The sequence below is a fragment of the Mchenga conophoros genome, linkage group LG9 (genome assembly GCF_057382185.1).
Source record: "Mchenga conophoros isolate Kocher_MC1m ecotype Shallow Benthic linkage group LG9, M_conophoros_male_GT1.1, whole genome shotgun sequence".
NCBI lineage: Eukaryota > Metazoa > Chordata > Actinopteri > Cichliformes > Cichlidae > Mchenga > Mchenga conophoros.
In genome coordinates, this window is record NC_140534.1 from 3,474,730 (window position 1) to 3,497,444 (window position 22,715).

The window sequence follows — 22,715 nt, forward strand, 5'->3', positions numbered from 1 at the left end:
CAGCTGGGCCAGGATGCAGTCAGTTTCTGCAAGTGAAAGACAGTTGCACCTTCTACCCCGACCTCTACAGTGATGCCATCAAATATGCAGCTAGACAGTTTGGCTTTACAGGAAATGATACTAGTGTTTGCACAGAGATACAGTATAAAGGTACATCATATAAAAAGGGGAATTTCCTTGTGTCAAAAAATGAGGAGCCCATTGAGTTTGGAGAGCTTCTTATTATTTGAATCAAAAATGATGCAGCAGTGTATTTTGTGTTGGATGCACACCAAGCTGAGTATCTTTCTGAATACCACGTGACAAAGGACAGTACAAGGCTGCGATGTCTTAACATCACTGACTTGGTTGACTTTTAGCCATTACCATCATACTTTGTTAATGGCCACTGTGACAAAGTGGAGGAGCAGTTGCAATGCTCTCAATTTGTCCCATATGCGTTTACCTTTTTTTTTGCACATTGTACACATTATTCTGTTTCTATGTATTTGCTATGATTTGCTGTTTGTCATGTAACATTGCTTCACTCACTATCCCGGGTTTGTTTGTGTAAGCGTTCTGTTGCTGGCAAATCAAACATTCTGCAAATTAAGGCAAATACTCAGGTAGATGTTTCTTTATATTTTATTATGTTACAGATTAAGTCATTTGTTCATACTTTGTTTGTCTTTTCAGTCTTCATGAGGGTCAGGTGTGGGGAAACGCCCGCCTGGCATTTCCTCATTTTAAAGTCCTGATGATGTCACATATGACATCATCAGGTGAAACCAAGTGGAGGGGTTTCTTTGTCCATAGAGATGCTTCCTTTTGTTTGTGTTAAGGTTTAAAGGGATTTGTTGAATGTTTTTTCTTTCGTTAATACCGCCATTTAGTTGTGTAAATGTGCATATTAGAAGTATGTAGAGGTTTTGTGTTTTTGGATCATCTGTGTAGAGTTTTAGATCCCTCAGTTGAGTGAGTGGTACTGGCTGGGCAATTGGAGGGAAATTGATGGCCCTATTTAAAGCCAGTCTCTACAAGATGCAGGAGAGAGGAGAGGTGAGTCGTGTTACCATGTCATGTTGAGTTTTGTTAATAGAGTTTATTTGGGGGGAAGTTTTGTTAAGTTACATTAAATTAAGTTCAGTGTAAATAAATTGCTCACCTTGGAAACCTGAAATGTCTGCATAGTCTGCTTCCCTACCACCTTCCTTGACGTTCGAGTCTGACTACTTCACAGCCACCAAGTCATTCCTCTTAAACACCGTGTGTTGTCAAAATAAGCTTCTTTTTTTTTATGTCACCACTGTTGTTGGGAAACCATATTAAAATGCATGTGTGCTACAATGATTTAAAAAGAAAATGTTGTGATGGGAGGGGAAAAATGAAAGTGAAATACCTTTTATATATGCAGAAAATAAAAGGTGTAAACCATCCCTCGTATTATGCCACGAAAGCAGAAATTCATCTTATTTAGAATAGAATAATCCTTTAATTGTCCCACAAGGGGAAATTTGGTTGTAACAGCAGCTAAAAAGACACATATACAAACAAACAGTATGCAGGACACGGAACAGAAACATACACAATCTTTCTTACATATTTACATTAAGGACAATGGTTACTATATACAGAGTATTGTACAGAGAAACATATATTAAAGAGAAAAAAGGACTCGGTCAGGTCGGAGCTGTTGATGCTGGCTGCCAGCTCGGAGCGGCGCCGGAAGTAATTGATAACTTATATATGCACCGTGTTACTTAACTAAATATAATATTACTTTTGCCTTTTGTCAGCGCGTCATTCTTCGTTGATTCCAGGAATGACTGACTTTGAACCAATGTTGCTAAGGACTGCAATCAATGAGGTCCTGCCTGACCTTCCAGAAGTGACAAAGGATATTCTTGAAGAAACCTTACAATCAATTGGGGTATAGACAAATAATGATTTTCAGTTCCCATCACAGCTGGCATCAACCCTGGAGTTTCTGCAGAGGTACTTCTTTTGGATTAGTTTAGCCAGCACTTAACTGGAAAAAATAGTAGTTGAAGTGACTTTGAGTTTAGGGGACTTCATTTTGCCATTTAAATACCTTTAAAGTAATTGTTGGAATAAAGAGTTATTATTGTATATATTATATAATGTTATTGATGTGAAGATGTTCTTGATAAAATTCAACTAATCTGTTTTTTCTCCATCAATCCAGAGAGAAGGGCACTAAAGTGGAGAAAACGAACACATCCCATCTTCAGGTGAAGCCAAGAGTCCTTACCATGATACAGGAACTTTCAGATTATGAATGGCGTGATGTCTAAACACACTAAGAGTTATGTAAGGGGCCACACTCACAGCATGAAGGTTTATTTCAGCCCTTTATCAGGTCAGTTCTTCAAGCTAAAAGCTACGTTCACACTGCAGGCGAAAGCGCATACAATCCGATTTTTTTTTTACCCTATGCGACCCATATCCGATCATGGTGTGACAGTGTGAACGGCACAAATCCGATATTTTCAAATCCGATCTGGGTCACTTTCGTAGTGGTACTGAATCCGATACATATCCGATGTTTCAAATTCAAATTTTATTTGTCACGTACACAGTCATACACAGTACGATATGCAGCGAAATGCTTGGACAACTGCTCGTGACCTAAAGAAAACAAAAAAGGAAAAGGCAATGAATAAGATAGGAAATAAATATGAAAAATTAAAAAGGGTAAATTTAACTAGGAAGGAATAAAATATAAATTAAGGTTAAAAATGAAATAACTGTACAACACAAATTAGAATGAAGGGTAAATTTAACTGGGAAAGAATAAGATAAAATATATAAATTAAAGTTGAAAATAAAATAACTGTACAACAAAATACACAATATAGAACTATATAAGAATGTATGAAGAAATATAAATAAATATATACACAATAACAGCAGCTGTACAAGTATTAACTGGAAATGAAGAATGTAGTGACCAGTGTTGTGCGATCCACATTATGTCTTCTGCAGTGCAAATATGCTTAAAGTGATGAAGTGAAAACAAAGTCCAGAAAGTCCAGTGTGTGTGTAAGAACCATATGTGTGGGTCAGTACTGTGTGGTGGTGTGATTGAGAGACCGTATCGCCTGCGGGAAGAAGCTCCTCCTCAGTCTCTCTGTGTTGGTCTTCAGGGAGCAGAATCGCTTTCCTGACCTCAACAGACAGAACAGTCTGTTGTTGGGATGGCTGAGGTCCTTCACGATCTTCCTGGCCTTGGTCCAGCACCGCCTGCTGTAGATTGAGTGCAGGTCAGGGAGCTCGGAGCGGATGGTGCGCTCAGCTGACCGCACAACCCTCTGTAGAGCTCGTCTGTCCTGCATGGTGCTGTTCCCGAACCAGGTTGAGATGTTTCCCGTCAGGATGCTCTCTATGGTGCACGAGTAAAAGTTCCTGAGCACCTTGGAGGGCAGTTGGAAGTCTCTCAAGCGTCTGAGGTGGTAGAGACGCTGACGGGCCTTTTTCACCACGGTGTTGATGTGACAGGACCATGACAGGTCCTGCGTGATGTGAACTCTGAGGTATTTGAAGCTGTCCACTCTCTCCACTGGGCACTCGTTGATGACGGGGGTCTGGTAGTTCCTCTCCTGCTTAGTGCTGAAGTCCACTATCAGCTCCTTTGTCTTACTGACGTTTAGAAGGACGTTCAGAAAGCGACTGCTGTTTGAATGGTTAAGTCGCATTAAATCCGTCTTTTACGTCACTGACACAAGACAGACGCCAATTATCAGCGCCGATAAGACATCGCGAACGCTTCCTGGCCATCCGGTGAAACTGTTGGGAAGACAACGTTGGAGAAACGTGAACATTTTATTTGTACTGTATAATCTGCAGATTCTGACAGAAATCTGCAACTATCCTTTGAAGCACCGCTCCGCTCTAAAACAGCAATAAGGATCATTATTAGGTTATCTGCATTATTATGTAAATAACAAAATAACTTAAAGCAAAAATTGGGAAACATGAAATCCGAAGTCTTTATATTAAGGCCATCAGTCAAACAATATTGTTTGCTCTGGGTCTAAACAGAGCGCGTTGTGTGTGACGTCTTCTTTTGTGCATGCGGGCCGCTTTGAGCGTTCATACTAGAGCGCGTTTGCTGTCGCATTTTATTTGTAGTGTGAACGAGCAGACAAAAAAATCGGATTTGATCAAAAAATCGGAATTGAGCATTAAGACCTGCAGAGTTAACATAGCCTAAGAGGAACAGAAAAGTTAAAGACAATGTTATTCGGTTCTGTATGATTGTTGGTTATGTAGTTCCTTGTTTGCATTCCTGTACCTTAATTTGAAAAAGAAATATTTATATTAGTACAACTGTTCTATTTTGAAAAGGCAATACAGTAATTCTTATTGGCTGTTTAACAATTCTTACATTTATTAATTAAAAGTAGTGCCAGGGGTTCTGTCATTGTGGTTTTGTTTCAATGAAATGTGTTCATAAAAAAACAATCTGTGTTTCAGACTGATGTAACAGTTCACTGTTCTTTTAGATCAATAAATAATTAAATTGTAAATTGTCTTGGCCTAAGCTTTTTAATATATTAAATCTTAAACTTATATCTTTGGTTTCCAATTTTGTCCATTGGGTTACTGCCTTTAATATATTCATTTGGATTTTTAGACCAATAACATTTTAAAGCAATAAATTCATAGTGTTATTTCTATTTTCACTTTGTTAGAAGTCAGAACAGGGTTCTAACTCAACTTACAATGAAAATTTAAAAATAAATTAGATGTTATCGTGACGCATTAAAGTTGCAGACCTGCTAGAAGTACAGAACATCAGAGACCTCTTTTGAGTAAACCAGAAAAGACCAGAAAAATTCTGTTAAATAGCAGTTTTATAATGAAGCTTTCACAATAAAATACTGTTGTATTTTTTATTTTTTTCTGCAAAACTGAGATTTAGTGTACAACAAGCAGCAACTTTCTTGTAAATCTTACAGGAAAAATGTGTTTAATAGCAGTTTGGCCATGCTAACTTGACATAAAAGGGCTGTTGAATGTACTGGCTTGAAATGTATTTTTGGGAGAAATTATAACAGTTTTAAACTGTAATTTTTACAGCTTTTTAAGTATTCTTCTTTCTAGTTCTAGTTTCTAGTTTTTTCTACAGAATTATTCTGGCAACCACAGCTGCCAGATTCTTTCTGTACAATCAACAGGATATTTTTTTTACAGTGTATGTTTTAGCCATCCTGAGATAAACTGAAGCCTGTTGGCTAAGAAGTAGTGCTGAAAGTTAGGTAGTTCTAATCTTCCTTTATCCTTGGTCTTTTGTAGTGTATTTTGTAGTGTAATTTATTTTCGGTAAGACCATCATTTTTATAGCGGCAACCCTTCCCATGAGTGATATGGGTAGACATTTCCATCTAGCCAGAGCGCCTTCTACTGTCTTTAAAAGTGGGATATGGTTTCATTTAGTTAGTCCGGTTACCTCTCACCACTTACCTCTGACTTTTAAAAAATAATTGGAAAAAAAGCACGATGCTGCTGAAAAATGAAAAATAGATATTTGCAAAATTCTGCCTAAATATGTATTTTACCAGGTTAATGTGTGTGGCGGGGCGTGGTCTGCAGTGCCGCTGCAGGGGAGGTGGACGCACCTGAGCCGCACCCGCAATCACACCTCGCCGCCTTAACGTCTGTGCCATCTATGCTGTTGTTGTTGGTATATGTCGGGCTGTGAGCTGAAAAGCTACAGCCGGCTGTATGCGTACAGCAACCATGTGTGAGAAGTGGTCAATAAAGAGATGCTGAAAAGCGTGTTCATGCAAACATCCTCGGGTCTGCCGTGGTATGTTTACAACGGGACTTCTGCTCCTGAACCTCTGCGCACAGCGTCTGAAAATCGGGGCTGTACGAAGTCACTTTCATCTTTATGCAGGACTGTAAGCTGTTTTCTGTGAGGCGTGAGCGGCATTTGTTTTTAACATGGTTCACGGTTGAGAACAGCTGCTGACATAATGTGGATCCGAAGATCCATAACTGGCCTACCTGGGGTTGAAAGTCTCGATAAATGCACTTCCGCGAGTGTGACGCTTATTTTGAGCGATGAAAAATTAATAGAAGATCATTTTATTTTTGTATTTCAATATCACAATAATCTTCCAATTTAGAACTACAAGTTAAAGAACTAACATAAATAAAATACACTTCAGCTAAATACTTCTAATTTATTTTCCCAAACCACGCGGAGCCGCAGTATAAGAACTAAAGAGCCGCAGTTTGCTGACCTCTGCACTAGGATGATGTCGACGTAAATGTGCAGTCATATTCGTTGTGTTCCCACTAGTGCTGTCAGCGTTAATCTCGTTAAAATGACGTTAACGCCACAACACGGCAAATCTCCGTTAACGAGTTACCGCAGATCGCCCCGTGTGTGGGGCTCGACGCTGTCAACACGTTAACAAGCTAACTGCGCTAACGCACTAGTTCTCACCAATGTAAGTGAGCATTGCGTGGCACATCCGACATACTGTTTTTCTTTTGTCCATGACGCGCTTACCTTCAGGGTCATGCTTCACATGAAAACCAAGATAGTTCGAAACGCCAGATCTGAATGAGGGTGGGGGAGGTTCAGTTTCGGGTAGTGTTGAGGCAGTTGCCATGTTGCAACGAGCTTAGCTTCTAACTCGCTAGCTTGCGCTGCGCTCAGTGGATCTGCACTCGACAGTGCAGCCTAGGCAGAGTAGTCGAACGCAGATCCACTGAGCTCTCAACACAGACAGCATCGTCAGAAGAAAAGTTGATAAAATAAATTAAAAATGTTGTATTGTTCGATACATATGCGTACCGAACCCAAAAAAAGAGCCAGCTCTTTCGGCTCCCAACCGGCTCTTCGGGTTGTTTTGTTGCTTTAATTAATTTATTATTAACAATAATATAACATTATGCACAGAAGGAATTACTAATGTAAAAAAAAAAGTGGTTTTATTTATATATGTTTATATATAAATATATGTGGTGGCCCCTAGAGACAAAGCATGTACAAACTCCAAAACACATTTCTAGCGTTAACTGAACATCCAAAACGGAGCAGATCACTTAAATTACACAAGTTCATTTACCTGTTACTACCACACACAGAATCCGGTCGTTGGTACTTCCTGGCTTGTGTAGCCACTAGGTAACAAAAGCTCAACACTGCGCCCAGCATCCTGGAGCACTTCTGTTGTTTTTTGTACGTGTTTTGGAGTTTGTACATGCTTTGTCTCTAGGGGCCACCGTAAATATACTTTTATTTATTCACCCCACATAAAATGTAATAAATAAATCATATAATACAAAAAACAACTATTCACATTTCAACTTTTAACTATTTAAATTTTCAGCTTTTTCCTTTTAAACAAATTTAAAGTGAAAGCAACACAAAACACTGCAAACCACAACACAATTAAATATAAATTAAAATATGAAAACAAAAAGAAGATCCACATTCTCTGTCATATGGGCCTGCATGAATAAACTTTCTGAATCCTTTATCATCCGCAATTGAAAATAGTTGTGGATGATTACTATACCTTTGTAATGTGACGTTGTTGTCCCTGGCTCTTTTTCTCTGTCCCTCTCTCCCACTCTGTTCCTGTGCTACTGAGAGTGTAACTACCACCCCTCCAACCTCTTCCCAGCGCAAAGCACAAGGCTCGTGTGCGGAGTGAAGCGGAAAAAAAGTGCGAGAGGGTGAGAGGACAACAACAACCCACGGCTCGTGATAAGGAGCCGGCTCGCGTCGTTCACGTCAAACATCCGGCTCTAACGACGCGAGCGAAAATGTGTGACAAGCCATTAGTGCCAAATATCGCTCCTTTTCTAACCTGTTTGGTTAAGAAATGGCATAAAAAAATGCCGTTTAATTATTTAAAACGCCAAAAAAACCCCGCCTTGAACGCACCATCCGAGTGGCGGAAAAAACTGCGTTATTGTCTGTCTTCGAACACCGCTTTTTACGTCACTCGGCAGAAAACGCCGTTCAAAGACACATAAAAACTGTTTTTTACGGCGTCCTGTGTCAGCTGTAACGGCGTTTAAAACGGCATTTTATTGAAATTATGCAGGGCACTCCCTATGGTTCCCTCATCCAATTACTTTCAACTTTCACCATAAATCAAATAAAATCTGGACTTGATGAGATCTTTCAAGTATCACTGGAAATATTATAAACAGTCGTCTCCATACCACAGTTTGCTTTCAGTAAACACCGACGGGATTCACTGTTAGCATACCACATCCATGTTAGCAGTGTATAAATGGATGGTTTAGCATATATTAGCACAGGTATCAATAAAGGACTACCGTATTAAACACTTTTACTAACTGCATGCATATGGACAGGCGCTCTGCAGGTGGGATTGAGCGCCTGTAGTTGGTGTCTAGGCGGGCGATGCTGGGACCAACGCGGGACAGCAGCACCTCAAACTGGGCGAGGGACAGACGGTGGTACCGCTGAAAGCAGCCGTCGTCCAGGTGCAGCTCCTGGAGCAAATGGTGAAACTCACCAAACTGCTCACGCCTCTGGAGGACCTGATGGACCCAGGTACGGCGAGGACGTCCTTAACACCGCTGCTCTGCTCTCCACAGTAAATAGAGAATGGGAGACTCTCTCTTCAAGCGTTAGCTCGACAGCTACCATCTTGCAAAGATACCGTCAGGCACAACTTCCTCCCACATTCCTACCACATTTCCAGTTCACGCGCGTCAAAATATGCAATTTTGAGGCGCGATTGATTTGTGTTGGACACACCTCAAGGTGCGAATGTGCACGCGTGAAATTAGGGGTGTCTGGGGCGTTTTTTTTATGGCAAGCCATTAGTGCCAAATAGCACCCCTTTTCTAACCCGTTTGGTTAAAAAAAAACGCCGTTTAATTATTTAAAACGCCATGGCGGAAAAAACGGCGTTCTATTGGGACAAATGCCGTTTTTTTCCGCCACTTACATGGCGCCTTGAATGCACCATCCGAGTGGTGGAAAAAACGGCGTTATCGTCTGTCTTTGAACGCCGCTTTTTACGTCACTCGGCAGAAAACGCCGTTCAAAGACACACAAAAACTGTGTTTTTTACGGTGTTCTGTGTCAGCTGTAACAGCGTTTAAAACTGTGTTTTATTGAAATTATGCAGGGCACACCCCATGGTTCCCTCATCCAATTTCTTTCAACTCATTTCACCCAATCAAAGAAGAGGAAGTGCAGACCACACTAATGCATCACCGATTCATCTTGCTGCTAAGTGATTGCCTATTCAGTACCAGTGCTTGTAAAAAAAAAAAAAAAAAAAAGTAAAAAAAAAAGTACCAGTGCTTGTCACAGTATTCACTTGTATTATAATCCCACTATGCATTTTGATGTGTTTAAAGCATGATCAAGCAAACAAACGACAGAATGCTTTTTCTGAAACCTTAACTGTGTTACCTGTTATGGCACACTCAAAAGGTTTCACAATATGCATCATTCTTACAGTGTCAGGAAAATAATTTCACTCATCACAATCATCCTCGCTTTCGCTATCATCAATGTAATCTTCAGCCTGCAATAGGGGAAGCTGCAACTTGGGAGACTCGCTTTCTCTTGTCAGTGCCACTGTGATTAATCTACTCAATAGGGTACGGAGGCATGGGATCAGACAACAACCGCAGCATGTGAGAATGGCAATAAAAGTGGCTATGGACATTAGCAACGACATTACTATGGCCTTATACTTCCCAAACTGTCTGTTGAACCACCCGTCTAAGGGGTTAGTAATGCTGGAGTCCTCTGTCATTTGGGATGACAGTGTTCGCAAACCTTCCAAGGCTCTGGTTACAGTGTCATCTGAGGCTGTGTTGTTTGGAATGAAAATGCAGCACAGAGGACCCACCATAGCTTGTGGGTTGCTCCTTCTGTTGCATGAACCTCCTTGGATGTTGGCATGGTGCTCAGCTGCTGATCTCTCCAGAGGCTCCACCAGAGGGCGATCATCAGCCCACTAAAGGGCATCAGAGCTACCCCAGTGATGAGCTGCTTCCTGGCTTGTTGCATTGTTGCAGGTAGAGGGTAGACTGCCTACTACCTGAATGAGGTGCGGGGATTATTCTGACCCATTTGTCTTTTCTGGTTGTTTCTCCGTTCCGGGTGGTTCTCCTCCAAACACCTTACAGTGGCTGGCGTGGATCCAAGTAACTTGTTCTCCAACCTTTACCGCTGTTTGTGTGGTCAGTAGAACTTGGAATGGGCCCAGCCACCGCTTCGCCTTCCAGTGTCTCCTCCTGAAATCCTTCACTAGCACCCAGTTCCCTGGGTTGAACAGGTGGAGGGGTCCTTCTGCTGGCCTGGGTAGGGCTGCTTTCACTGCTCTGTGTACCTGCGAGAGAGTCCTGGAAAGATTTTGACAGTACACAATCATGTCGCTGTTGCACAACTCTGTGGACATGCCAGTCCATTTCGGAGGTTCTGCCCCCACTCTGGCCGGTCGTCCATACAACACCTCATAAGGGCTGAGGTGTGCTGGAGGTCTGGTTCGCGTGCGCACATACATCAGAATCAGAATCAGAATACTTTATTGATCCCTGGGGGAAATTATTTTTTGTTACAGTGCTCCATTTTAAATCAACATTAAGACAAGACAGACAATACGCTAACTAAGAATAGTACAATATATAAATATATATACATACATACATACATACATACATACATACATACATACATACATACAGTGGGGCAAAAAAGTATTTAGTCAGCCACCGATTGTGCAAGTTCCCCCACCTAAAATGATGACAGAGGTCAGTAATTTGCACCAGAGGTACACTTCAACTGTGAGAGACAGAATGTGAAAAAAAAATCCATGAATCCACATGGTAGGATTTGTAAAGAATTTATTCGTAAATTAGGGTGGAAAATAAGTATTTGGTCACCTCAAACAAGGAAAATCTCTGGCTCTCACAGACCTGTAACGTCTTCTGTAAGAAGCTTTTCTGTCCCCCACTCGTTACCTGTATGAATGGCACCTGTTTGAACTCATCATCTGTATAAAAGACACCTGTCCACAGCCTCAAACAGTCAGACTCCAAACTCCGCCATGGCCAAGACCAAAGAGCTTTCGAAGGACACCAGGAAAAGTATTGTAGACCTGCACCAGACTGGGAAGAGTGAATCTACAATAGGCAAGCAGCTTGGTGTGAAAAAATCAACTGTGGGAGCAATCATCAGAAAATGGAAGACATACAAGACCACTGATAATCTCCCTCGATCTGGGGCTCCACGCAAGATCTCATCCCGTGGGGTCAAAATGATCATGAGAACGGTGAGCAAAGATCCCAGAACCACACGGGGGGACCTGGTGAATGACCTGCAGAGAGCTGGGACCAAAGTAACAAAGGTCACCATCAGTAACACACTACAACGGCAGGGAATCAAATCCCGCAGTGCCAGACGTGTTCCGCTGCTGAAGCCAGTGCATGTCCAGGCCCGTCTGAAGTTTGCCAGAGAGCACATGGATGATACAGCAGAGGATTGGGAGAATGTCATGTGGTCAGATGAAACCAAAGTAGAACTTTTTGGTATAAACTCAACTCGTCGTGTTTGGAGGAAGAAGAATACTGAGTTGCATCCCAAGAACACCATACCTACTGTGAAGCATGGGGGTGGAAACATCATGCTATGGGGCTGTTTTTCTGCCAAGGGGACAGGACGACTGATCCGTGTTAAGGACAGAATGAATGGGGCCATGTATCGTGAGATTTTGAGCCAAAACCTCCTTCCATCAGTGAGAACTTTGAAGATGAAATGAGGCTGGGTCTTCCAACATGACAATGATCCAAAACACACCGCCCGGGCAACAAAGGAGTGGCTCCGTAAGAAGCATTTGAAAGTCCTGGAGTGGCCTAGCCAGTCTCCAGACCTCAACCCCATAGAAAATCTGTGGCGGGAGTTGAAAGTCCGTGTTGCTCGGCGACAGCCCCAAAACATCACTGCTCTCGAGAAGATCTGCATGGAGGAATGGGCCAAAATACCAGCTACTGTGTGTGCAAACCTGGTAAAGACCTATAGTAAACGTTTGACCTCTGTTATTGCCAACAAAGGTTATGTTACAAAGTATTGAGTTGTATTTTTGTTATTGACCAAATACTTATTTTCCACCCTGATTTACGAATAAATTCTTTACAAATCCTACCATGTGGATTCATGGATTTTTTTTTCACATTCTGTCTCTCACAGTTGAAGTGTACCTCTGGTGCAAATTACTGACCTCTGTCATCATTTTAGGTGGGGGAACTTGCACAATCGGTGGCTGACTAAATACTTTTTTGCCCCACTGTAAGTCACTTATAAATAAATATTTGGAAAAGAAACATGTGTAGTTGTAGCAGCAAACAGTGTGTTAAGTGGATGCGTTGTACAGGGAGCCACAGGCAGGAATGATTTCCTGTGTCGTTCAGTGGTGCTTTTCGGTAATCTCAGTCTCTCACTGAACGAGCTCCTGTGGCTGACCAACATGTCATGGAGTGGGTGGGAGGTGTTATCCAACATTGTCTTTATCTTGGACAGCATCCGCCTCTCCGACACCACCTTGAGGGAGTCCAGCTCCATCCCCACAACATTGCTGGCCTTACGGATCAGTTTATTAAGTCTGTTGGCATCTGCGACCCTCAGCCTGCTCCCCCAGCATGCAACAGCATAGAGGATCGCACTGGCCACAACAGACTCATAGAAAATCCTCAGCATTTTCTGGCAGATGTTGAAGGACCTCAGTCGCCTCAAAAAATAGAGACGACTCTGGCCCTTCCTGTAAAGTGCTGTGGTGTTTTTAGCCCAGTCCAGTTTATTGTCAATGTGTACTCCAAGGTATTTATAGTCCTCCACAATGTCAACACTGACCCCCTGGATTGAAACAGGGGTCAAGTGTTTCCTGGTCTTCCTGAAGTCCACGATCAGTTCCTTGGTCTTTGCCACGTTGAGCTGCAGATGATTCTGCTCACACCACGTGACAAAGGAGTCAACCACAGCCCGGTACTCTGTCTCATCATCCCTGCTGATGCATCCAACCACCGCAGAGTCATCAGAGAACTTCTGAAGATGGAGGTCTCTGTGCAGTGGCTGAAGTCTGTGGTGTAGAGGGTGAAGAGGAAGGGGGAGAGGACAGTCCCCTGTGGTGCCCCTGTGTTGCTAATCACCTTGTCAGACACACACTGTGGGAGACGTACATATTGTGGTCTTCCTGTCAGGTAATCAACAATCCAGGACACCAGAGAAGCATCCACCTGCATCGCTGCTAACTTATCACCCAGGAGGGTCGGCCTGATGGTGTTGAAAGCACTGGAAAAGTCAAAAAACATGACCCTCACAGTGCTCGGCGGCTGGTCCAGATGGGTGTAGACACGATTGAGCAGGTAGATGATGGCGTCCTCTGTTCCGAGACGAGGCTGATAAGCGAAGGGGATCCAGATGTGGTCGCAGCTGGTCCAGGATGAGCCTTTCCAGGGTCTTCATGATGTGGGAGGTCAGTGCCACGGGCCTGTAATCCTGGGGGCCACTGGGACGAGGCGTCTTTGGTACAGGGACGAGGCATGATGTCTTCCACATCACCGGGACCCTCTGCAGACTCAGACTCAGCATAAACAGTTTATGAAAGACTCCACACAGCTGGGGGGCACAGGCCTTGAGGACGAGGGGACTCACTCCGTCTGGTCCAGCAGACTTGCCTGAGTGAAGTCTCCTCATTTGCATCTCAACCTGGTATTGAGTGAAGGTGATGGGTGGGGGAGGGGTGTCAGGAATCTCACAGGAGGCAACATGTGAAGAGAGAGGCTGGCACAGTGGTGTGGCTCTGGATTCCAGGCTGACTGCAGGTGAGGTTGTGGGGGTGGGAGCAGACACTGTGGTGTCGAATCTATTGAAAAACAGATTCAACTCATTGGCTCTATTCTCACCTCCCTCAGTTCCCCTGCTGTTGGTTGGCCTGAATCCAGTGATGGTCTTCATGCCCCTCCACACCTCTCTCATGCTGTTCTGCTGGAGTTTCCACTCCAGCTTCCTCCTGTAATTGTCCTTAGCCTCTCTGATCTTGTCCTTTAGTAACACCTGGATCTTCCTCACCTCCTCTTTGTTGCCCCCTCTGAAAGCCCTCTTCTTGTTGTTGAGGAGGGCTTTGATGTCCTTAGTCACCCACGGCTTGTTATTTGGGTAACAATGAACAGTCTGAGCTGGAACAATGGAGTCGGTGCAGAAAGTTATGTAGCCTGTGATACACTCAGTAAGCCCATTGATGTCCTCGGCGTGAGGCTCACAGAGTGTTTCCCAGTCGGTCACCTCGAAACAGCCCTGTAGTTCCGCTATTGCCTCCTCTGACCACCTCCTGACAGTCCTGGTGGTCACAGGTTCCCTCCTCACAATTGGCACATAGCGGGGGGTGAGGTGAATCAGGTTATGATCTGACCTACCAAGTGGGGGGAGGGAGGAGGAGCTGTATGCATCCTTGACGTTAGCATACAGTAAGTCTAAAGTTTTCTCTCCCCTGGTGGGACAGTCCACATATTGTTTGAATGTTGGTAGTGTATTGTCCAGTGATACATGGTTGAAGTCACCCGAGATCACAATAAAGGCACTCGGGTGCTGAGTCTGTAGCCGAGCTATGGCAGAGTGGATAGTGTCACATGCAGCTGTGGGGTTAGCAGAGGGGGGAACATAAACAGCCACCAAGATGACGTGAGAGAATTCCCTGGGTAAATAATACGGCCTGAGTCCAACAGCACACAGTTCAGTGTCCGGGCAACAAATCCTTTCTTTGATTGTTATGTTGGCAGGGTTACACCACCGGTTGTTAACTAAAACAGCAAGCCCACCTCCTTTACGCTTACCGCTAGCGATGCTGTCCCTGTCCACCCGAACAGTGTGGAAGCCTTCCACGGAAGCATTCTCATCGGGAATGTCCTGGTGCAGCCATGATTCGGTGAAACACATCAGGCTACACTCTCGGTATTCCCTCTGACTCCGTACCAGTGCTGAGAGCTCGTCGATTTTAATTGCCAACGATCGCACATTTCCCATCACGATAGACGGCAGACACGGTTTAAACCTCCTCCTCGCTTTGAGCCTCCGCTGTCTCACCGTCACCTTTTTTCTTCTCTTCTGTCCTTGACCTCTGCATCCCCGATGTGTTTTCCTCCAAATTTCAGCTGGTACTTCTGCGGGCCTGACCAGCGAGCCGGCATCAGGGCGATCAGCTGATCTCTGGAGTAAACAGTCCGTGCGTGTAGGAGATGTGCCGCGGTCCCGTTCCATGATAAAAGTAACAGTTCCACGGCCACCAGAAGAACAAAAACTCTCTCAATCCACATGATTGAGTAAGAGATAGAAAACGGAGGAAAATACAAGTCAGAAAAAAAAAGAATACGTAAGAAAAAAGAGCTAAACGAAGAGAAAAGCAGGAGCAACTGTAACAGGCTGCACGCTGGTTGGCGCATGCGCACTATGGCACGAGGGGAAGTGCTTTTGGCCATGTGAGGCCAGTTTCTTCACAGCACTTTACCAGCTTGGATTTTAAGGTGCCGTTCATTCTCTCCACAGCACCTCCAGATTGTAGGTGATATGCACAGTGTGTTTGCAATTTGAAACCTAGTTGCTCGCTAATCTCCTTCAATGCCTGGTTCACAAAGTGAGTACCATTATAACTTGTGATTTTTCCCGGGATGCCCCACCTGGGAATGATTTCTGACAGGAGGGCTTTTGCCACTGCACTGCTCTCTGCACTTTTAGTGGGGAAAGCTTCTACCCACTTAGAGAACATGTCCACTACTACCAGACAATACTTCTTTCCCTCGGCTGGTGTCAATTCAATGAAATCCATCATTAGATGGTCGAAAGGCATGTCTGGTGGGGGGTGTGCTGCAGTGTTTACCTGTACTAGGCGTCCCACATTGTTGGTCGCACAAATGAGACACCTTTTACAATACCTCTCAGCTGCTGTGGAAAACCCTTTGGTGAACCATAACGATGTTACGAGAACTTGAAGCATAGAGCCCACTGACTGAAACCAGGAAGGCCTGGATTTACAATCACAGAACAGTAGAAAATAAATAGTTACCACAAGCTTCATAATGGAGCCCTTAACCACTCAGCGCAGTAGCAAGGAGACTTATGGTCACCTCCAGCTGTGTCTGTAAAAGTCTGTCCGTTCTTCAGACCTCCTAATCACGGGACATTTTGAACATTTGTTCGGAAGGCGATTCTGCGGCTAACGTTAGCACAACAAGCTCAATGGGGCCTAAGAGAACACCGAACGCCGATGAAATTGAGGACATCAAAAAGTCATTGGACTTTCTAACTGAGGAAACATCAGCTATCAAGCTACAACAGAAATATATCCTAGACTTAGTCGAGGAAATAAGGTCGCTACGTAACCAGAATGCAGAGAAGGAGAAACGGATTGTCTATCTGGAGAGTAAGGTCGCGGACCTGGAGCAATATACCAGAATGAATGATGTGATCATCACAGGGCTACATACCCCGGTCATATGCTCGGGCTGTGACTGCTGGCAGTAAAGAGGAGCAAGGAGAATTGGATGGGAGCTCTACGGAGCAACAAGTAGCTGGCTTCTTGCAGTCGAAAGGGATCGACCTGGATTGCAATAACATCGAGGCATGCCACCTCTTGCCCAGGAGAAATGCTAGTGATAAACCAGCTATCATCATGAGATTTGTAAAGAGGAAACACAAGAATGCACTGCTGAAGCAGGGGAGGAAACTAAAAGGATCGAATGTCTACATGAATGACCATCTAACAAAATCCAACACTGACATGGCGAAGAAAGCACGACACTTAAGGAAACTGGGAAAAATTCAGAATACCTGGACTACAAACTGTAAAATATTTATTAAGCTTAACAGCACACCGGAGGAAGCTAAAGTGTTGGTCATCAAATGCATGCAGGATCTGGAAAACATTAACAAGTAATATAACTACAAAGACGAGGAGGTGGGCTAACAATCTACAGTCATCCAAGCAGGTAATAGAAGACAACAACGAAAGCTAAAAGCGTAACACATTTAAGGATGGAACAATCAAGTAACTCATTATCTGGGATCTATACATTGTTATCACAAAAGATTGCTAATCAGGAGATAAATTCACCAGCAAACAAGGAATACAAAACACACTTCACAGAGCAGGACATTGATCCAGAACTGAACTTTTTTAACATCAAAAATACCTGCTACTATCATACTGAAGAACAATTCAACAAAACTGTCAAGGTGGACGGTAAAATATCTATAATTCACTTTAACAGTAGAAGTTTATATGCAAATTTTCATAAAATAAGAGAATATTTAAGCAAATTTGCACATCCATTCAGTGTGATTACAGTATCTGAGACATGGATTAATAAAGAGAAAGGTGGGGACTTTGTAATAGATGGATATGAATTAAATCTTATAAATAGAAAGAATAAGAATGGCGGTGGTGTGGCCTTGTTTGTGGATAAAAATTTAAAATACAAGATGGTAGAAAAAATGACGATGGTGGTAGATAATATATTAGAGTGTGTAACAATAGAAATTAGTATGGGAAAAGAGAAAAATGTCATTGTAAGCTGTATATATAGAACACCAGGTTCAAATACTGAAATTTTTAAGGAGTGGGTAGATAAAACATTCACCAGGACAAACCAAAAAGTCATGTTCATTTGTGGGGATTTTAACATAGATTTATTAAATCCAAGCAAACAGAAAATGACAGAGGAGTTTATTAATACAATGTATAGCTTGGGACTTTGTCCAATGATCACTAAACCCAGCAGGATCACAGCACAATCGGCAACCTTAATAGACAATATATTTACAAATGAAATAGAAAATAGATCCATAAGTGGTCTTTTAATAAATGATATCAGTGATCACCTACCTGTTTTTATAGTGTATAATAAAAACTATAGGAAGGTTACACAGGAAAATATAGTAAAATACAAACGAATGAGAACAGAAGAGTCAATAAATGCATTTAAAAATGATTTGCTCAAGCAAGAATGGGAGACGCTGTATAGGGAAAAACATATTGATAAAGCTTATGAGATTTTTTTAGGAAAATTTAAAATGTTATATAATAGCCGTTGCCCAGTAAGGAAATACAGTAAAAAACAAAAATATGCAGAATGCCCATGGATTACAAAAGGATTGCAAAATGCATGTAAGAAGAAAAATACCTTATACAGAGAATTTATAATGAACCGAAGTATAGAAGCTGAAAAAAAATATAAGAAATATAAAAACAAATTAACGAGTATTTTGAGGTTATGTAAAAAGGAATACTATGAGAAATTATTGATTATGAATAAAAATAATATTAAAGGGATCTGGAAAACATTAAATACCATCATTAAAAAGGGCTCTGGACAGTCAGACTATCCTTCGTACTTCACAAATAATGATAGAAATATTACTAATCTGAGCGATGTGGTAAATGATTTCAACAAATTCTTTGTAAGTGTTGGGCCAAATTTGGCTGAAAAAATTCCTGATATGACAGATTCGGTAGAGAAAGAAACCAAATTCATTGATCGCAATCCTCATTCAATGTTCTTAACGGCAGTAGAAGAAAAGGAAATCATTGATATTGTTGGGAAATTACAAACAAAAAACTCTACAGACTCTGATGATATAGATATGGAAATAGTCAAAAAAGTGATAGAGGGCATTTCTAAACCCTTAACACATATCTGCAATTTGTCCATACAAACTGGTACATTCCCGACACAAATGAAAATAGCTAAAGTAACACCATTGTTCAAAAATGGTGATAAACACCAATTTACAAATTATAGGCCTGTCTCTCTACTTTCTCAATTTTCAAAAATACTGGAAAAAATTTTTATTAATAGACTCGACAAATTTATAGACAAACATAAAATAATAATGGATAGTCAGTATGGTTTCAGATCAAATAGATCAACATCATTGGCATTAATAGAATTGATCGAAAATATCACTAACAATATAGATAAAAGACAATGTATAGCTAGTATATTCATCGACCTAAAAAAAGCTTTTGATACAATTAATCATGAAATATTACTTGATAAACTGGAGTACTACGGCATTAGAGGAGTGGTGTTAGAATGGGTAAAGAGTTATTTGAGAGACAGGAAGCAATTTGTGAAAATTGGGGAACATCAATCAGAGTGTGTGGACATTGTTTGTGGAGTTCCACAGGGGTCAGTATTGGGACCAAAGCTGTTTATCCTCTATATCAACGATATATGTAGAACATCAGATATATTACAGTTTATTCTATTTGCAGATGATACAAATATTTTTTGTGCTAGAGAGAACTTACAGCAGCTTTTGGAAATTGTCACACAAGAAATGATTAAACTGAAAACATGGTTTGATAGAAATAAGTTATCATTAAATTTGGAAAAAACAACATTTATGTTATTCGGAAATTATAAAAAAGATGCCGAAGCAAAGTTATTAGTAAATAATGTCGAATTAGAGCAAGTTTCAGATACAAAATTTCTGGGTGTGATAATAGATAACAAAATCTGCTGGAAACCTCATATAAAGTATTTACAAGCTAAACTGTCAAGAAGTGTCTCCATACTGAGTAAAGTTAAATATTTTTTGCCTTCCAAATCACTCCGGGTACTTTACTGTTCACTTATATTGCCATATTTGGAATACTGTGCGGAAATTTGGGGAAACACATATAAAACGTCACTTCAACCAATATGTAAAATTCAAAAAAAAGCAATCAGGATGATTAGTAAAGCTGGATATAGAGACCATACTAACACCATGTTTTTGAAATTAAAAATATTGAAGTTTATGGATCTTATAAAATACAAAACGGCAAAAATTATGTATAAAGCTAGATATAATATGTTACCAGGAAATATACAGAGGATGTTCTATGACAGAGAAGGAGACTATGAACTAAGGGGTAAGTTAAATCTGAAGATCCTTAAAGCACGGTCAAATGTTAAAACTTTTTGTGTAACTATTTATGGAGTAAAACTGTGGAATAGCTTTACTGCAGAATTACAGCAATGCTCAGGAATTGGCAAGTTCATAAAGACACTTCGAAAATTACTTTTGGAAGGATATGATATTGAAAAAAACAATCACCCATTGTATGTATAAATATGTCAACTCGTATTGAAATTATAAATATCGTGCCAGCCTTGTTGATATAAGTTTCTTATGTATTGTGTGGAATATGTGATGAGGAGAATTAGGTAAATATGTGGGATTAATAAGATGTTGAGCAGGGGTAGGAGTTAATAAGTATGTGTATACTTCTTCCTACTCCTTTTCAGACCAAACAATTGTTATTTCATGTTAGACGAATGTGTTTTATTTTATTATATTTCTTTTTTGCTTGTCTGTACAAATACGTGTGTGTGTGTATATCTACACATATATTCGTATCCGTAAACGAAAGTACATGTAGACGAGTATATATTGTTTTTTTTGTTTTTTGGTTGTTTGTTTTATTATGTCTGAAATAAATAAAGATACAATACAATACAATACAATGTTACTGCTTGTAGCATCCCCCCTTTGGACGCATGGTCTAACCCATGTGTCCATTTTAGAAACCAGGGGAAGAAGTGTTTAGGTAGACATGGGCGGCCGTCAGGAGATCGCCAGACAGATTTGACCAGTGTGCAGCCATGTTTGTGCCAGAGAGTTTTCTCTGGCTGGGAGGCAAATGACTGTACAGCAGGAAGAGCAGCGAGGTTAGGTGTGGACAGTGGTGCCAAGACAAGTTGGAAGGGTAGGCCTCCTTCGGCTGCTGCTTTGGCTGCTGCTTTGGCTGCTGCATCGGCGGCGGCATTTCCTTGGGAGACAGAATCAGTTTTACCTGTGTGTGCTGCACAGTTCACTACAGCAATGCGAGCAGGCAGGACGATGGCGACCAGCAGCGCTGCTACCTGGTTAGCATTGAGGATGGGCTTCCCATCAGATTTCAGGAATTTTCTGTGCCTCCACAAAATCATGCACCACACCGAACGCGTAGCGAGAGTCAGTGTAGATGGTGGCTGACTGACTCTCCGCAAGTTTACAGGCTTCTGTGAGCGCCACAAGTTCCGCAGTCTGTGCTGAGAAGTGTCTGGGCAATGAGCCTGAAACGAGAGTAGCATGATCAGAACACACAGCAAAACCCACCCGGTTAGTTCCACGTGAATCACGTGAGGAGGAGCCATCTACATATAACACTATGTCAGAGTTCTCGATGGGAACATCTAACAAGTCAATCCGAGGTGTACAAGTTTCACCCAATACAGCAGTGCAGCTGTGTGGTTCACCATCCTCTCGCGTGGGAAGAAGAGTGGCGGGGTAAGTGTTGTGCATCGTTTCACTATGATGTTGGGCATGTCAAGCAGTATGGAAGAGTACCTGAGCCAGCGAGCTGCAGAAAGGTGTGAAGTTTTCTGCTCCAGCAAAATGAGAGAAACTGCATGGGGTACCTGCACTGTCAGAGGAGAGTACCCTATGATGTCACGTGAGGCGAGCACGGCCTTCTAACACGCAGCTACTGCTCGTAGGCATCCAGGCAGTCCTGCAGCCACTGGGCCAAGCTTGGAAGAGTAATAACCCACCGGGCGAAGTGAATCACCATGCTGCTTTAAAAGAACAGAGGACATGAAACCATTCTTTTCATCCACCATTTGTGTATATGGTTTGGATGGATTTGGAAGCACTAAAACGGGCGCTGTTTGAAGCAGCTGTTTCAAGGAGGTGAAGGCAGCTTCAGCCTGTGGTGTCAAAGAAATGCGACCATTGGCTGACAGACTTGTACCATGAATGAGTGCAGTGAGTGGGGCTTCCACAGAGGAGTAGTGTGGAATGAAATTGCGGCAGTATGATGTGGTTCCTAGGAATGACACCATCTGTTTTTTGGTGAGAGGTTTTGGAATGGTCATCACAGCTTCCACCCTCTTGGAGGAAATCTGGTGAGAGTTGTAAGAAATCACATGGCCTAAGAATGTGACTTGCTCTTTACAAAACTGCAATTTTGACTTACTAGCTTTGTGGCCCTTGTGATACAAATGTGTCAGTAAAGTGAGAGAATCGGCCAGACACTGCTCTTGTGTGGGTGCACACAGTAGCAGATCATCGACATATTGCAGTAACACTGTGCCTTCGGAGAGGATCAAGTCTGACAGAGTCTCTTAAGGCTGCATTGTAGATTGTGGGGGACTCACATTAGCCTTGACACAACCGAGTGAATGTGTAAACCTTTCCCTGGAACTCAAAGGCAGACCAGAACTGGCTGTCTGGGTGAACTGGAACAGAGAAGAATGCATTAGTCAGGTCAGCAACAGTAAACCACATAGCGTCAGATGGGATTTGGGACAAAATGGTGTGGGGGTTAGGAACCACAGGGGCTCTGGGGATTACAGCCTTGTTCACAGCTTGTAAGTCCTGCACAAACCGCCACTCAACAGGTTCATTTGGTCCTCTGATATTCTTCACAGGGAATAGTGGAGTGCGAACCGGAGAGGTGGGGCATGGGATAATTACTCCGGCCTTTAACAGGGATTCAAACACAGGACTAATCCCCTCTATGGCTTCCTGTTTCAGAGGATATTGTCTTTGGCATGGTCTAAACGAGGACTTTGGAGTGATTACCACTGGCTCACAATCTGTAATCAGGCCTACATCATACTTAGATGAGGCCCACAGGCCGTCAGGCACCTCTGTCAGCAGGGTGTGTGAGGAGTTT

The 22,715-nt window shown here is 42.3% G+C and overlaps 1 protein-coding gene across 1 annotated transcript; it reads right to left on the reverse strand.

The window, feature by feature from the left end:
* Positions 1 to 1,549: 1,549 nt before the first annotated feature.
* LOC146566622 (uncharacterized) lies at positions 1,550 to 5,830 on the reverse strand. The gene is made up of 2 exons (XM_085285888.1): positions 5,622 to 5,830; positions 1,550 to 3,786 (listed from the first exon to the last, which is right to left on the reverse strand). Exon 2 carries the CDS (start codon positions 3,693 to 3,695, stop codon positions 3,063 to 3,065), a length of 633 nt encoding a protein of 210 aa, XP_085142014.1. The 5' UTR covers positions 3,696 to 3,786; positions 5,622 to 5,830; the 3' UTR covers positions 1,550 to 3,062.
* Positions 5,831 to 22,715: the final 16,885 nt, after the last annotated feature.

Coding starts and splice junctions, on each gene's coding strand:
- LOC146566622 (XM_085285888.1), bottom strand. CDS start 3,695: ATGCGACTTAACCATTCAAACAGCAGTCGCTTTCTGAACGTCCTTCTA.